Source organism: Amblyraja radiata, chromosome 1 (assembly GCF_010909765.2).
Source record: "Amblyraja radiata isolate CabotCenter1 chromosome 1, sAmbRad1.1.pri, whole genome shotgun sequence".
NCBI classification, from domain to species: Eukaryota; Metazoa; Chordata; class Chondrichthyes; order Rajiformes; family Rajidae; genus Amblyraja; species Amblyraja radiata.
In genome coordinates, this window is record NC_045956.1 from 56,873,852 (window position 1) to 56,891,447 (window position 17,596).

Sequence of the window (17,596 nt, forward strand, 5' to 3'; positions counted from 1 at the left end):
ATCTTCTGACTCTTTGTAATACAATGGGACTGTGTGTGTGTGTGTATTGAATCATAACTTTAATGGTTTATTTTTATGTTTCATAGCATTGGCAAGAAAATTCAATGACAAGCTGTACAATCAGGAAATCAAACTGGGTCTTCTCCAAAAGAAGGTTGTAAACATTTCTGCCAACGTGAACAATGTCCAGAGTCTGCTGTACTCTCTGGAGGGCAAGATAAATGAAAATAACGGGAAAGATCTTCAGTCAACCTCAAAAGGTATGGCAAATATCTGCCCAGGCTTCTGTATTTTGAAGTAGATAGTGGGGCGTCCTTGTTAACATCGATCCCAATGCCAAATGGATAGAAGAGCAATCTCTTATCCCAGCCTTTGCAAAGGAAGAAAATGTACCATGACATGAAGCTTGGTAATGGCAACTACTCTGTCCGAGACAAAACAGTCTCTGAGCAAGAAGTTGCATAGATATGTGAACACCATCCAGTCCATCACACAAACCTGACTTCCACCTTCGATCCCCAATTCACTCTGACTATAGTTTAATTTAGTTTGGTTTGGTTTAGTTTGGTTTAGAGATACAGCATGGAAACAGGTCATTCGGTCCACCGAACCAGTGATCACCCGTACACTAGCACTATCCTAAACGCTGGGGACAATTTACAGGAGCCAATTAACCTGCAAACTTGCACATCTCTGAAATGTGGGAGGAAATCAGAGCACAGAAAAACCCACACAGCTCCAGGGAGAACATACAAACTCTGTACAGACAGCGCCCATAGTCAGGATCTAACATGGTTCTCTGCCGCTGAAAGGCAGCAACTCTACTGCTGCGCCATTGTGCCACTCTATGCCTTTAGAGTGGCACAATGGGAAGGCAGCCAATATAATGAAATATTCACACCCCAGCCATTTCTCCTTGTCCCCTCTACTGTTGGGCAGATGATACCAAAGCTTGGAAGCACATGCCACAAGATTCAGAAACATCTCTGCTGTTGTCAGACTCTTGAACGGACCTTTCATATGTGATGAATTAATTTCCTAATCTTCCAATCTACCGGCCTTCATCATCACTAGATCCAAATTCGGAAAATCTTTACCCAAAATTGTGTGGGAGTATCTTCACCAGAAGGACTACAAGGGTTCAAGTAGGTCTCTTCTCGCTACCTTCCCAATGGCAATTAGGGATGTGTAATAAATATGGCCTTGTCAGCGATGCCCTGATACTAAAATCAAATAAATGTAAAATAATGTGTTGACAATTAAGGCACTTCCTCCTCTTTCAATAATCATTTTAATGTGGGAAGGAAAAGATTTAATAGGAACCAAAGTTTAGTTTAGTTTAGTGATAGAGCGTGGAAACAGGCGCCCTCCAAGTCCACGCACACAGCGATCACCCATGCACTAGGTCTACCCTACACACTAGGGATGATTTACAGAAGCCAATTAACATAGAAACATAGAAACATAGAAAATAGGTGCACGAGTAGGCCATTTGGCCCTTTGAGCCTGCACCGCCATTCAATATGATCATGGCTGATCATCCAACTCAGTATCCTGTACCTGCCTTCTCTCCACACCCCCTGATCCCTTTAGCCACAAGGGCCACATCTAACTCCCTCTTAAATATAGCCAATGAACTGGCCTCAACTACCTTCTGTGGCAGAGAATTCCAGAGATTCACCACTCTCTGTGTGAAAAATGTTTTTCTCATCTCGGTCCTAAAAGATTTCCCCCTTATCCTTAAATTGTGACCCCTTGTTCTGGACTTCCCCAACATCGGGAACAATCTTCCTGCATCTAGCCTGTCCAACCCCTTAAGAATTTTGTAAGTTTCTATAAGATCCCCCCTCAATCTTCTAAATTCTAGCGAGTACCTACAAGCCCGCACGTCTTCGGAATGTGGGAGGAAACTGGAGAACCGGGAGAAACCCCACGTGGTCACAGGGAGAGCATGCAATCTCCATACAGACAGCAACAGTAGTCAGGATCAAATCTGGTTCCCTGGCGCTGTAAGGCAGCAGATCTACCGCTGCACCACTATACCGCACCTAATTTATTGCCACACATTCCTAACTCTTCTTCTCCAACCTTTTTCACATCACTTTGCAATGGAGACCTCCATCAAAGAGACTAAATACATGTGAACTGAGAATAAGATTGAGTAAGAACATGTCAGCTTTGCAAAAAATTATGCCACATTCTCCTCAACAAAGGTTCAAAGGTATTTTATTGTCACGTGTACCAATTAAGGTACAGTGATATTTGTATTACCATACAACCATACAAAAAAAAGCAACAAGACACAGAACTAAATAAAAGTTGACATAAACATCCACCACAGCGGTTTCCACACATTCCTCACTGTGATGGAACATAAATAAAGGCTAAACTTCTTCCTTCAGAAATACAAGTAGTCTTATCCCAGGAATACCTTATCAATGAAAACCTTAATAATTTTTCAGTCAAAGCCTATCAAAAGCATTGGTCTCTTCGAGCCCAGGGTCACAAACATGTCCGACTGTGAAACGAGGCAATTTAATTTGTGTGCTGTGGACTCAATCGTTCAGGGACCAGGCTGAGCTCGATACATAATTTAACAAAGGACCTTTGCCCTTCAGTAGCAATGGACCAGTGTCAATGTCCATTGATTGGACAGGAATCTGGGTACCTGTGGTGCCGAGCACTATACGTTCCCAGTGTGAGCTGGCTGATCTAACAGCGCCATGCCTCAAGGAAAGAGAAGGCTTTCTCAGCAGCAGTGTACATCAATACTGCAGCTTGGTGTAAAATTTACCACCTATTTGTCTGCTGTCAGGATAAGCATGTCACACTAAAGGGCATCTTTCTTGAAGGTGGAAGACAACCTCACTGATTCTTCTGGGAAGGTCCTTGGCTGTACCTGAATCAGGGATATGAGCATGGCTTTAAAGTTGACAGCTTTTGGTCGGGCACAGGCGCACATCTTCAATATATTGGGGATGAATCAAAGTATCCACAACCTCCTGCGATACATATTGTTATGAAAGATTATTGGAGTCAAAGGGTAATAGAATCATACAGAAAGAAATGAAAAGGTTAATACGGGACGACAAATGAGAGAATGAAATGATTAAAATCCACGAGGAAACTGTACACTGTGGACGGCTTGGTTGTAATCATGTATAGTCTTTCTGCTGACTGGATAGCACTGGAGAAGGGGTTTCACTCTACCTCAGTTCATGTGACAACACACTAACTAAACCAAACTAAACCAGGCCAGTTTTGGTCTCCTAATCTGAGGAAAGACATTCTTGTAATAGAGGGAGTACAGAGAAGGTTCACCAGACTGATTCCTGGGATGTCAGGACTTTCATATGAAGAAAGACTGGATAGACTCGGCTTGTACTCGTTAGAATTTAGAAGATTGAGGGGGGATCTTATAGAAACGTACAAAATTCTTAAGGGGTTGGACAGGCTAGATGCAGGAAGATTGTTCCCGATGTTGGGGAAGTCCAGAACAAAGGGTCACAGTTTAAGGATAAGGGGGACCGAGATGAGAAAAACATTTTTCACACAGAGAGTGGTGAATCTCTGGAATTCTCTGCCACAGAAGGTAGTTGAGGCCAGTTCATTAGCTATATTTAAGAGGGAGTTAGATGTGGCCCTTGTGGCTAAATGGATCAGGGGTATGGAGAGAAGACAGGTACGGGATACTGAGTTGGATGGTCAGCCATGATCATATTGAATGGCGGTGCTGGCTCGAAGGGCCGAATGGCCTACTCCTGCACCTAATTTCTATGTTTCTATGTTAAACTAGATTCAGCAGATGCTGAAAACTTGAGCAGAACACAAAGTGCTGGAGGAATACACTGAGTCAGGCAGCATCCGTGGAGAGCATGTACAGATCACTTTTCATTTCAGGACCCTTCCTCAGACATTTGGGAAACTGGTAAAATTCCTAAAACTGACAGCAATTGGCACATTGATGACAATTTGATATTGTATGTGCTCAGACCCAGTAACATAGTGCAACATCTTACAGGGACAATGACAGGCAAGGATAGGGGATACTTTTGCCCTTTGATCTAAAAACACCTCCAGATGGGAAGAAACTGTCCATACATCTGGAGGTGCGAACACTTCAGACTTCTGTACCTCTTGCCTGAGGGGAGAGGGGAGAAGAGGGATGTGCGGGATAAGACATCCTTGATTATTCTGGTGATCTTGCCGAGTAGTGTCGCTGGAAGGGAGGTTGGTTTGAGTGATGGTCTGTGCTACATCCACAACTCTTTGCAATTTCTTGCGGTCTTGGATGGAGTTGCAGATTATGGAATCTGGTAAGTGAGGGAGGTGATAAGTGGAGCAGGATCAGGAAGATATGATGGGGAGCTGTAAACCATTAGCCGAGGGGATAGAAGACGAAATGGATTGTGTTTGGTATAGGATGCTCAGAGGAGTGACCAGTGGATCGCCTGTCATATCCTCTGCACTTGTAAAACAGACAATATTTATTCAGCCCGTAATGGAAGAAATCTACAAAGATTCTTAGTTTAGTTTAGTTTAGTTTAGTTTAATGATACAGTGCAGAAACAGATCATTCGGCTGATTCAGCATCAATCAGTGATCCCCATACACCAGCACTATCCTACACACTAGGGACAATTTACAATCTTTATCAAAGCCAATTAAGCTACAAATATATACGTCTTTGAAGTGTGTATGTCTTTGCACTAAATGTTGTACACTTTATCTTTTATCTGTTCACTTGAGACAGCTCGATTGTATTCATGTATAATGTATTTTTCTTTGACTGGATAGCACACAAACAGTAGCTTTTCACTCTACCTCGGAACATGTGACAATAATAAATTAAAATAAAGTGTGGAACTATGGATTGCTATCTGTACACTATGGATGGCTTGATTGGAATCATGTCTAGTCTTTCTGCTGGCTGGATAATAATAATAATAATAATAAATTTTATTTAATGGGCGCCTTTCAGACATCTCAAGGACACCTTACATAGTAATCGGAATAAAAACATATAATCGGAATAGAACAGGTAAAAAAGACATCACAGAGACAAATTAAAAACAGAATTCAATCCAAAAACAGAAAATCAAAAACACAGTGTGAAGAGAGAGCAGCGGCAGCCAAAGCGCGCCAGCGTCCACTCTCTCTTCACGGCAGCCATCTTGGACACAGACCTACAGGACTACAATTAGACAAAAAAATCATCCCCGCCAGGAAACGGTGCTCCAAGCCCGCAGGTAGGCCACGAGGACGGGTCGACGGGCAGCCCAGATAGCACGCAAAATAAACGCTACTCATTGTGCCTTGGTGCACGTGTCAATGATAAACTAAACTGAACTAAAGTAATCATTGGACATATTATTGTCATGCAATTTATTAAAAAAGGATGAATTCTTTAATTTGCCCAAATTTCTTTGTTTCAGGTAACAAACCAAGAGGAATTCAGGAGCTGGTGAAAGACTTGGTATCACAACAGATTCAGTCTCTTCAGAGAAACATGCAGGAGACAGTGGCTGAGCTGTACAAAACCATCTCCAGTGTAAGCGAGGAGCTTCAGAGCACTAAAGGAGCAATCAGAGAGTTAAATGGGACCCTTCTGCTGCTATCTGCCGATCTCCACCCCACAACAGTGGAGCACAAGCAGCCACCTCGATCAGAACTCCACGAAATTCAGGAGCAAATGAGGGTGCTCAGAGCTGATGTGTCACTGGCCTGCCACAACACCTCTCTGGAGATGAATGAAAAGCACAAATCTCTTCAAAGTCAAATGGAAGGGGAATATGAGAGAATTGGTGCTCTCTTGGAAACCATGAACCAAACCTTTTCGTTAGCCAGAGAGACCCCGGAGCTGCATCTGACCAATCAGACGCTCCAAGATGTCCCTGAGCAAGATGGAGCCCAGATGGAGGGAGGCCTACAGAGGTATCTGGTCAACATCACGGAGAATGTGAAAATGCACGGCCGTTTGATTTTGCAATTGAACGGTGAAGTGAATGCTCATAAGCTGTCCCTCTTCAACTTGACAGCGGCGAACAGTCAGGAGAAACTGGAGATGAGAACTTGCCAAGCAATGGTTTACGAATGCAAGAGTACGTTGGGTTTCAGACTGGATCAAGTGGAGAACGAAGTTCTTGATTTAAACAAGACATTCTCTGACACCTTCAGCTCATTAATGGACTTCCTTGAATCAATGAATGAGAGGATTAGCAATCTGTCGTATGATGTTGAGAACATCCAGCCGATCTTTGGAGATCGAGGGTCATCTCCCGAGACAAGCACAGCTTATTCTGAGCAAACGCAAAGACAGGGCCTTGAGGAACGCCTGGACCATCTCAGTTCCAAGGTTACAAGCCTCAGTGTGTTTGTCAGAAGCACGGTGGGAGCACAGTTGCTGAGGAACCAAAGCCAAGGTGGCGAAGAATCACTGAGGGAGGCTCTGGCTGAATGCCGCTTTGAAATTGAGGATGGATTGAATGACACAATGACCGTCATAAACGATGCTGTGGATACCATGCGAGATGATTGCTACATCTTGAAAAATAACGTCACCGATCTGTGGAGTTACATTTCAGAAGTGTTTTCTGAGAGCACCGTCAAGCAGAATCATGTGTTATCTCTCCTCCCACAGTTTGCTCAGCTGAATGAGTCTTTTAAGGTCCTCGTGACTTACGTAGCAAGGCTCCAGAATGCTTTGGAAATGATGGGTCTCCTTCAGGGTATAAAAGACACGGAGATGCTCGTTCCCCCAATTATGATGAATCTTCCTCAGTTGCTGAACACAACCACAGCCAACATTGAGGAGTTCCAACAGAGGATTCACCGACTGGAGCAAGTCAGTAATTCCTCCTCTCCAGACACCATGGATTACCATTCACGCATACTGGCCCTCGAATCGCTGCTGAGCTCGGCACAGGCGAGCTCCAAGCCTTCGGGGAAAGTCAAGTCCAAACCAACGCCGGGAGCCAAGGTCCAGACCGAGCCTCCGAAGTTCCAGCAACTGAGCCGCAAGGTGTCGGGGCTTCAGGCCAAGTTGACTAATCTGAACACTGTGGTCGTCCGCGTAAAGAAGGAGTCGGACCAGACCCGTGGACTGTGCCTGAACCTGTCGCTGCTGCTTGCTCACGTCAACGCCAGCGCCCCGCGGCATACGGCGCCGGAGGCAGTGCCCAATGTCACGGCCCTTCAGCAGGATCTCAGGGAGTTCGTGAGGACTACCAGCTGGGCCACCGCCGAGATTGTCTTCACCAACATCACCATGTTCTTGGACAGAGCCATTTCTGATGTTGCCAGGAAGATTACTAAGATCCAGAAACAAGTGAAGCTGTTGAACAAGAGGCCAAAAGTTATCAACAAAGCCAATATCACAGTCAATTCCGGAAGAAGTCAAAGATATACGGACAAAATCGTTGATCCAGGTAACTCCACGATTTACAATGTTGGAAGCCATTTAGTTTAGAGATACAGTGTGGAAACAGGCCTTTATGTCCACCGAGTCCACGCCACCAGTGATCCTCGTACACTAACACTATCCTACACACACTAGGGACAATTTACAATGTTTAGTCAATTAACGTATAAACTTGTATGTCTTTGGAGTGTGGGAGGAAACTAGAGCACCTGGGGAAAACCCACACGGTCACAGGGAGAATGTACAAATTCCATACAGACAGCACCCAAGGGCAGGATCGAACCCCTGGTCTCTGTCACTGTAAGGCTGCAACTCTATCGCTGCGCCACTATGCCGCCCCATTTGCCCTGTGTGTCAGGTGTATTCAAAGAACTACTACCCAGCCTAATCCAAGCACCAAGCCCATAGTCGTGAAGACTCTGGCAGTGTACGCCCATATATTGTTTAAACGTAATTAGAACTTTTGGCTCTGCCGCACTTTCAGACCTGTATGAAAATATTTCCTTTCTCCCCTTTAATTCTTATACCAATTACTTTAAACCTATGCCACGTTTGATGTGGACACAAGGATTTGCAGATGCTGGTTTATATAAAAATATGGGCGTCACTGACTCTGTGAGTGAGGAGTGAGTGTACTCAGCACTCCCAGCTCTGCTCAGCTCCACTCAGCCCCCTGATTGGTGCTGCTGCTGTGGTGGGGGAACGGTGGAGGGGGAGGGGGGGGGGGGACAAGGCATTGCTGAAATGCCTCATTCCCACCCAGCAGAAGATGCCTGCAGCAGTGAACAAATCTATTCATCCCATCAGTCTCCCAAATGCTCAATCATTTGTCCAGGTTGTCCATAAGTCAGGCATTCATAACCCAGAGAGGACCTGCAGAGAGGGCCGGGCTAGCAATCCGAGTTCAAATCCCTCCATAGATCCTGTCCACAGGTGCTGTCTGTATGGAGTTTGTATGTTCTTCCCGTGACCTGCGTGGGTTTTCTCTGGGATCTCCGGGGTCCTTTAACACTCTAAAGACGTGCAGGTTTGTACAAGTTTCACGGGTACCTGCCGTTAGCGCCACGAGTCTCTAAGTTGCGTCCACGAGTTCCGACGTTACAGCTACGTCAATCGCACGTTATTACCATGAGTTTTAACTCGGGGTACCTTGTGGGTCAACTCGCACCGTGAGACAGGGGTTTTAATTGGCTTGGTTAAAATTGTAAATTGTCCCTAGTGGGTGTAGGATAGTGTTAATGTGCGGGAATTGCTTGTTGACGCGGCTTAGTAACAGTGACAATCAAAAAAATCTCTGGCACCATCACACCAATTAGCTAGGTGATGACTAAACTGAATGAAGGGCGCTCTTTAGACTTTTGAGATATGGCGCAAAAAACAGGTCCTTCAGCCCACCAAGTCCATGCTGACCAGCGATCTCCCTGTAAACTAGCACTATCCTACACACTAGGGTCAAATTACAATTTATTTTTAACCAAAGTCAATTAGCCTACAAACCAGAGCGTCTTTGGAGTGTGGGAAGAAACTGGAGCACCCGAAGAAAACCCACGTGCTCACAGGCAATGTACAAACTCCGTACAGACAGCACCCATAGTCTCTGGTGCTGTAAAACAGCAACTCTCTCTACTGCATCACCATGCTCGCCATGATTGATCTATGGTGTTGCAATGTGTAAGACAGGAAACACCCTTTTCTGTGCTTTAGAATTCGTAGAATCAGGCCCTTCGGCCCTCCAGTGTCCTTGCTGCCCATAGATCATCCATTCACACTAGTTCTATGTTATTCCACTTTCGCTTCCACTCCCATGCTCACCAGGGGCAATTAAACTACAAACCTGCACATCTTCGGGAGGTGGGAGGAAACCGAGACACCGGGAGGAATCCCATGTGGTCACAGGGGGCATGTGCAAACTCCTCACAGACAGTACCTGATGTCAGGATCGAACCAGGGACTCTGGCGCTGTGAAGAAGCGGCTCTACCAACTGCGCCACTGGCTTCTCCTTCTGCTCCCTGGTAATAGTGGGAATGCATTGCGACTGACACGGCACAATGGAGCAAGGTTCACTGCCCTCCTTGTTTGCTGTTTGCCCAATATAGTCTCCTGCCTGACAAGAGGTCTATTATTGTCTCTTATCCTGCCTTTGCATTGTCCTTGGATTTGCACAGTGCCGTCCATGTGCCGTGCAAACAGCATTAGTGTCAAACAGCTTGCTGTTCCTTTTGAGAAAATATACAGCTGAAAATTGTAACTGCTGCCAGCAAACTGACGATGATTAACGTTTGACAAAAGATAGACACTATATGCTGGAGTAACTCAGCGTCTCTGCAGCCCCTCTAGAGAAAAAAGGATTGGTGACATTTTGGGTTGGGACTCTTCTTCAGCTTCTCCATGAGATGCTTGCTACCCTTCTCCATGAGATAGATGCTGCCTGACCCGCTGAGTTACACCAGCACTTTGCATCAGCCTGAGGAAGGATTGAACCCTGGTCCCTGGCACTGGACGGCAGCAACTCTGCCGCCCATTTGTATGGATGGGCTGCACAGAAAGTGGGTCCTTACAGCCCAATCAATTTCTTCCAAAACAAGCAACAGAGATGAGAATCTATCGCTGCGGATTTTAACTTTATCGCTCTGCATGACAACTGTGTGGATGAGATTTTTTCGTTGAGGCACTTGCAGGAGAAGTGGAAGTGGAAGAGGGGCACTTTGGGGGAAGCACGTACCTGATCTCGTCTCTCCCTGCAGTATAGACTGCCTGTCATGCTCGTACCTTCAAATCTCTGCCGCTGTCTTACTTGAAGTCGGAATTACAATGTTGCCTTGTGAAGTTTGTAAGGGACTGACCTTGCTTTGAAGCCACATGTTAGCACACCGATCCATCACAGGAGACCTACCGGAGCACCTCTGGATTGTGCAGCTGACCTGTGCTGCAGGATATTAAAGGCTTGTCAGCTTATATTAGAACCGCGATCGCAATTCCTGTCAGCTGCAGCTTCACGAAAAAGACAACGGTGATCATTATAATGCATCATTATAATGCATTTAATATCAATTGTATCGGCAGCTACAACTGTACTGTGGAAAAGAATCACAAAGGCTTCATTTATTCAACTGATCCACAAAACAATACTGATTCAGCCTTGTTAAGGGAAAATAGGTGGCTTGGTGTTTGAAGAAAGGTCCTGCCAAAACATTGCCTATCCATGTTCTCCAGAGATATTGCCTGATCCGCTGAGTTACTCCAGCACTTTGTGCCTTTTTTTGGTGTGGTTTGTTGCAGATGTAATTGCTACTGCCTCACAGCACCGGGGATCTGGGGTCGATCATGACCTTAGGTGCTGTTCATGTGGAGTTTGCAGGTTCTTCCTTGGGTGGGTTTTCCAATACATTCCCTCTCGTGTCCCAAAGCTGCAATGGTAGGTTAATTAGGCTAGCCCTTAGGTTAACCCTTAGTATCGGTAAAGGCAAGAAAAATAGAACCACAGAGACATTGATGGGCAGGTGAGAGAGAGATTACAGATTTTCTAGCAAATAGGAATTTCTAGGGTGACACAATGGTTCAGTGGTAGAGCTGCTGCCTCACAGTGCCAGAGACCCAGGTTCGATCCTGATCTTGGGTGCTATCTGTGCAGAGTTTGTACATTTTCTCTGTGACCGCTCCGGTTTCCTCCCACTTTCCAAAGACGAGCAGGTTTGCAAAGGGCCTGTCCCACTTGGGGCGTCATTTGCACGTCACGCAGGTGTAGTGTGAAGATTTTGTGAATCCCAAAATCCTGGGGCGCCGTGCGCGACTGCCCGTCACTGCCTACACCACCATGCATCACCACGCACCATGTGCGCTTAATGCACGCTGAAGTGGGACGTGCGTCGTGACGCATAAATGATGTCGCGTAAATGACGCCCAAGTGGGACAGGCCCTTAAGTTAATTAACTTCTATAAATTGCTCCCAGTGTGTAGGATGCGAAAGTGGGATAACATAGATCTAGTGTGAACGGGTGATCGATGGTCGGTGTGGACTGAGTTGGTAGGCTGAAGGGCCTATTTCTATGCTGTATCTCTAAAACTCTAAAAAAAAAACTAAAGAAAGTGAGAAGGGGTAAAAAATTGGATCACTTCCCTGGGAATTGGCATTCTCCCAAGAGCTACATGATCTCCTAAGTCATTATCACGAAAAAAAGGAAGTTGTCCTCACTGTTCAGAATATGACAGCATTTTCACAGAAGTATGATTTTTTTTGGCCAGAGGAGGAAGCAATGCATTTGTAAATGGCAGTGGGAGGAATAGCTTCGTACATTCATACATTCATAATTTCTAGGAGTAGAATTAGGCCATTCGGTCCATCGTCTACTCCGCCAATCAATCATGGCTGATCTATCTTTCCCTCTTAGCACCATTTCCCCTGCCTTCTCCCCATTACCCCTGACCCCCTTATTAATCAATAATCTGTCAATCTTCACCTTAAAAATACCCATTGACTTGTCCTCCACAGCCTTCTGTGGCTTGAATGAAAACACTCAAATTCAACAGGAGAATACCCTGCAGTTGTCCAAAGTAACCAACAAACCAACAATTTGGGGACAAAGTCGAAACAAAGAACTAACTAGCAGATGCTGGTTAATACACACAAGGACACAAACTGTTGGAGTAACTCAGTGGGTGTTAGGCAGCATCTCTGGAGAACATAGATTGTTGGCTTTTCGGGTTGATTAGACCGATTGTTGGGGGGGGGGGGGGGGGGGGAAGCAAAGCAGGGGAGAGGCACGACAAAGCGGGCAGGTAATAGGTTGACGCAGGTGAGAGGGTTATTTTACAAGCAGATGGTTATAACAAAGGCTTGATATAAGAACAATAGGTGTGAGATGGAGTTGCCGATTTCAAGAGTTGCAGATTATTAAGGAGGAACGGGGAGGAACGTAGCGGGCGGGTGAATCACTGACCTAGAAGCAAAAAATGTATTTCACTGTACCTTGCTACACATGGCTGTAAAAGAACCACTAAATCCTCATGTTCTAATGATCCTTGGTGTCTATGTTTACAGTGGAGTCTGCAAGCTGTGTCAGTGCCCCTTGCCAGAATGGAGGGACATGTATTAATCAAAGAAAAGGTTTTGTGTGTGCCTGCCGCCCCCCATTTGGTGGTCCCAGCTGTGACATTAAACTGCTGGATGAAAATGCCATGAAGACAGGTGGGTTTTGTTTGATTTTCCATTTATTTCACACTCTCAGCAATGTAGATAGGTCCTGGAGGAAGGAACGGGGTGGGGGAGGGGAATTGTTTTCACCTGAGAAATTTCCAATTGATTGAACCAAAATTGAGTTTTAACACTTGGGCTGTTTTATCAATGGAGTAATCTAGCCCCTATTAGTAAGATCTCAAGTGTGCAGCTTTAAATAGAAGAACAACCAGCCATCCCTCAACAAAATCATCCCCAGACAATCAAATCTTCCAGCACATCAAACCTATTAATTAAACCACTTCGGATATCGACCCAGATAGGATTTGATTTGGATGGGAAGACATACACCAAATTTTAGTCAAAATTAGCAGCCTGTTATTTATTCAGCATTTCCATTTCTACCCCGAAAGCACATTAATCAAGACGTTGAATCTGCTCCAGATGATCAGTTAGTGCCACTGATAATGTTGTTGAATCCGATTTTTATTTTCCACATTTATATTAACAATCTGATCATCTTTCTGAGCTCATTTTGAAATCAAAAATGTATTCCACTTTCAATCTTGCTGAAACAGGATGAAACCACATATAATATCACAAGCAGAAATGTTTCGTAAAGGATAGAATTTAGCCGAGTGGCCATGGTTTTGGTATAACATCCAGTGCCTGGCGACTCTTTGCATGCTGGTCCCACAAGAGGGTCTACTATCAGGAGGTGCTCGCATTACAAATGTACCCTCTATGCTTCATGCTGCAGGTCAACCAGTATAATCAAGGGCACGTCTCACTCCGCTCACTCCTTCTTCTCCCCTCTCCCATCGGGCAAGAGGTACAGAAGTCTGAAAAATCACACCTCCAGATTCAGGGACAGTTTCCTCCCAGCTGTTATCAGGCAACTGAACCAATCTCTCATCAGCGGTGAGCTCGGGATGACCCCGGGAATGATGGAGTCCATAACCTCATGCATGCAGAGGAGATTAGTTTTGGAATCAAATTTTTGAGGTCTGGCATCATTTTCATCGCAGACATTGTGGGCCGAAGGGCCTGTTCCTATGTTCTGTGAAGCCAGATACTGTTCCCGAGGTTTGAGGGTAATATCTTCCCATCTGGGTAATACTTGGGGAATCTTGCACTGCTAGAGGTGTCTTTAGGATGTGTTGTGGAACTGAGGTCCCATCCAGTCTCTTAAGTGGATGGAAAATAAAATACGATGAAATTATTCAGATAGGGGAACATGGATAGTTCTCTCTGCCATCTGGCCAATATCAATTTCTACAACACTAAGCAAAAGCACTTGAGAGAAACACATACTCTGCCCATAATCATGGTAAAGATGATAGACACAAAGTGCTAGAGTAACTCAGCGGGTCAGGCAGCATCTTTGGAGAAAAAGGATGGGTGACGTTTTGGGTCGGAACCCTTCTTTTAGAACTAAAACATATCGGTGGTTAGCGCATTGCGGTTTCTGGCATCTTACGTATTTCTGCTGCTGCTTTTCCGATAGGAATGTGAAAGTTGCTGCACAAACGCACGTCTTTCTCGTAGAGGTTGAAAAGACACCCGTGGAAGGCAATAACACATTTTTATTTATGTTCTGTGGCAGATTTTACCAGGGGATCGTACAGGTACGTTCCAATGGTGACGTTCTTTGTAGCACACACCTACGCGATGAATACCTCCGGCCCGATCAGGTTTAACGATCTCTACGTCAACTACGGAGCTTCCTATGCACCTTGGAGCGGGAAGTTTTCAATCCCGTTCCTTGGGGTGTACGTCTTCAAGTACACGATCGAGTTCTGCAGCCCACACCTGTCTGGCTACCTGGTGGTCGATGGGGTGGATAAACTGGCCTTTGAATATGAAGATAAGAACAATGTGGTCTCCAGCAGCAGAACTGTCACAGGCGACGCTGTTCTAGAACTTAACTACGGGCAAAGGGTTTGGCTAAGATTGAAGTCGGGCTCAATTCCAGCAAAGTTTCCACCTGTGACAACGTTTGGTGGTTATCTATTGTATCGCACATAAAATAAAATCTCACTTTCCCATGCTGACCTTTCTGTCCTGGGCCTCCTCCACTGTCAGAGTGAAGCCAAATGGAAATTGGAGGAACAGCACCTCATATTTCGCTTGGGCAGCTTACAACCCAGTGGTATGAAGATTGATCTCCCCAACTTCAAGTAACCCTTGCTTTCCCTCTCTATCTGTCCCTCTGCTACCCTTGTCAGCCCACTAGTTTCTCTGTTGGCCTGCTCAGTTTCACTGCTTGTATCCAACCGTTATCACCTCCACGGCCAACAATGGACCATTGTGGGCTCCACCTCTCCTTGATCATCATTGCTGGCTTTGATTTCTTCTTTGCATACCTTTCATTCAATTGTTCTTTGTACCTTTTCATATCTCTTGTTTCCCTCTCCCCTGACTCTCAGTCTGAAGGGGGGGTCTCGACCCAAAACCTCACCTATTCCTTTTCCCCCAGAGATGTTGGCTGGCCCGCTGAGTTACTCCAGCATTTTGTGTCTATCTCAAAGAAAATGATACCACGCACACCTAAAATTGGAAGTCATAATTAGCAATAAAACAGGGCTTAATTGCCATTAATGTATCTGCTTTAATCACACAACCAAATTGGCATATGGATAAAGGTAGAAACAAAGAACTACAGATGCTGGTTTATACTAAAGGTAGACACAAATTGTATACTGTGGACGGCTCGATTGTGATCATGTATTGTCTTTCCACTGACTGGTTAGCACGCAACATAAGCTTTTCATTGTAGGTACACAAAAATGCTGGAGAAACTCAGCGGGTGCAGCAGCATCTATAGAGCGAAGGAGTTAGGCAACGTTTCGGGCCGAAACCCTTCTTCTGACAACGTTTCGGCCCGAAACTTTGCCTATTTCCTTCGTTCCATAGATGCTGCTGCACCCGCTGAGTTTCTCCAGCATTTTTGTGTACCTTCGATTTTCCAGCATCTGCAGTTCCTTCTTCAACAGCTTTTCGTTGTATCTTGGTACACGTGACAATAAACTAAACTTAAACTCAATTGCTGGAGTAACTCAATAGATCATGTACCATCTCTGGAGACAAAGGATGGGTGACGTTTTGGGCTGTTGGTAATGTTGCCTGACATGCTGAGATATTCCATATATTTATCTTTGACATATAGATATGCAAGGAACGAGGAATATGGACTATGTGCAGGTCAATAAGAGATGGACATTGTTTGCCGAAGGGCTTGTTCATGTGCTGTACTGCTCTGTGTTCTATGTCCCAGTGTCATATTAAGCAACTTTTCCTACAGAATTATTAAACCGATATGCTCAACATACACACTCTGTTCGAATGGAAGTGATATCCATTGGATGCTTGTGATTTGCTTTGTGCTCTCCTGCAATAAACTTGATGGGAGTCAGAAACTTACGTAACATCATGAATCAGTGCCAGCATCTCCAAACTCTAGAAACAGCTGACAACACATTTCATTTCCTTACGTCTTTAGAGATACAGAGATACTTCGGCCCACCAAGTCTTTTTGTTTAGTTTAGAGATATAGCACAGAAACAGCCCCTTCAGCCCACCGAATCCGCACCGACCAGCGATCCCCTCACATCACAGGGAGAACGTACAAACTCCGTACAGATAGCAGCCGTAGTCAGGATCGAACCGGGCTCCGCCACTGCACCTCTACTGCTGCGCCACTGTGCTGCCTCATGTCAAGTCCACGCTAACTAGCGATCACCTCATACACTAACATTATCCCACACAAGGGACAATTTACAAGTTTATCAAAGCTAATTGACCTACAAACCTGTATGTCTTTGGATTATGGGAGGAATCTGGAGCTCCCAGATATAACCCACACAGGCCAAGGTAAGAAAGTACAAACTCTGTAGTGACAGCACCCATAGTCAGGATCGAACCTGGGCCTCTGGTGCTGTAAGGTAGCAACTCTATCGCTGTGCCACTGTGCTGCATATATGTAAAATGCTTGTGAGAGATGCTTATCCTTCCTACTAGCCATGTGTTTGGGATCCTTGGCGAGTATCTATAAATTGGGGATTGCTCCAGTTGCTCCAGTTACATCTAATTGCCTCAGCAATCTATTTGTCCAGCAGACCAACAAAAGGCATGAGGGGCAAAACGATTTTCGATGTTCAGGGAATTGAGGAATATGATGTGCAATGCAGGAAGGTAAAGCTGAGGAAATGAGTAGAGCCAGCACAAGGAGCTGAATGATCTATTCCTGCTTCTCTCTCTCGCTCATGTTCTTATTAACCCAATACTTGACTTTTACCAGAAAATCCCAAAAAGCCAGGAAATTGAAAGGGAAAGATTGATTGGTGGAGTGGACTTAATGGGCCGAATGACCTTATTCTGCTCCTTGAACTTTGAAACTTATAAACATTTCCCAAACTTATGGTAGCACAGGTAGATAGAGTGGTCAAAAATGCTTTCAGTGCATTGGCTTTCATCGGCCAGGGTCTTTGAATAGAAAAGTTGGGATGTTATGTGACAGTTGTACAAGACGTTGGTGAGGCCACATTTGCAGTGTTGTATTCAGTGTTGCCACCACGTTATAGAAAGGACATCATTAAACTAGATAGATGGCAGAGATGATTTATGAGGATGTTCCAGGACTTGAGGGCCTGAATGATAGCGAGAGGTCGGGCGGGCTAGGGCTTTATTCCTTGGAGTGCAGGAGGCTGAGGGGTGATCCTATAGAGGTGTATAAGATCATGAGGGGAATACAAAGGGTGAATGCCCAGAGTCTTGTACCCAGAGTAGGGGAATCCATTACCAGAGTATATAAGTTTAGGGTGAGCAGGGAAAGAGCTACAACTTACAACTCAATCAACAGAGGCTGTATTTGTGGGTCAAACAAAGCATAAAATCTGACACGTGTAAGGATTCTGTCAGCAACATTATTTGAGGCAAATTTCACTTACAGTTAATTTGAGAGTTATATACACCCCAGGAGAACCTGTGTGCTTTCTGAAGA

The 17,596-nt window shown here is 45.0% G+C and overlaps 1 protein-coding gene across 2 annotated transcripts in view; it reads left to right on the forward strand.

Moving 5' to 3' along the window:
• The window catches only part of mmrn1 (multimerin 1), a 43,797-nt gene extending 28,601 nt beyond the window's left edge, over nt 1-15,196 (forward strand). For both annotated transcript variants that reach the window (XM_033022358.1, XM_033022367.1), the window contains 4 exons: nt 87-260; nt 5,436-7,427; nt 12,460-12,606; nt 14,201-15,196. In XM_033022358.1, coding sequence (XP_032878249.1) covers nt 87-260; nt 5,436-7,427; nt 12,460-12,606; nt 14,201-14,622 — 2,735 coding nt within the window. In that variant the 3' untranslated portion in view covers nt 14,623-15,196. The remainder of the gene's footprint in view (nt 1-86; nt 261-5,435; nt 7,428-12,459; nt 12,607-14,200) is intronic.
• Nucleotides 15,197-17,596: the final 2,400 nt, after the last annotated feature.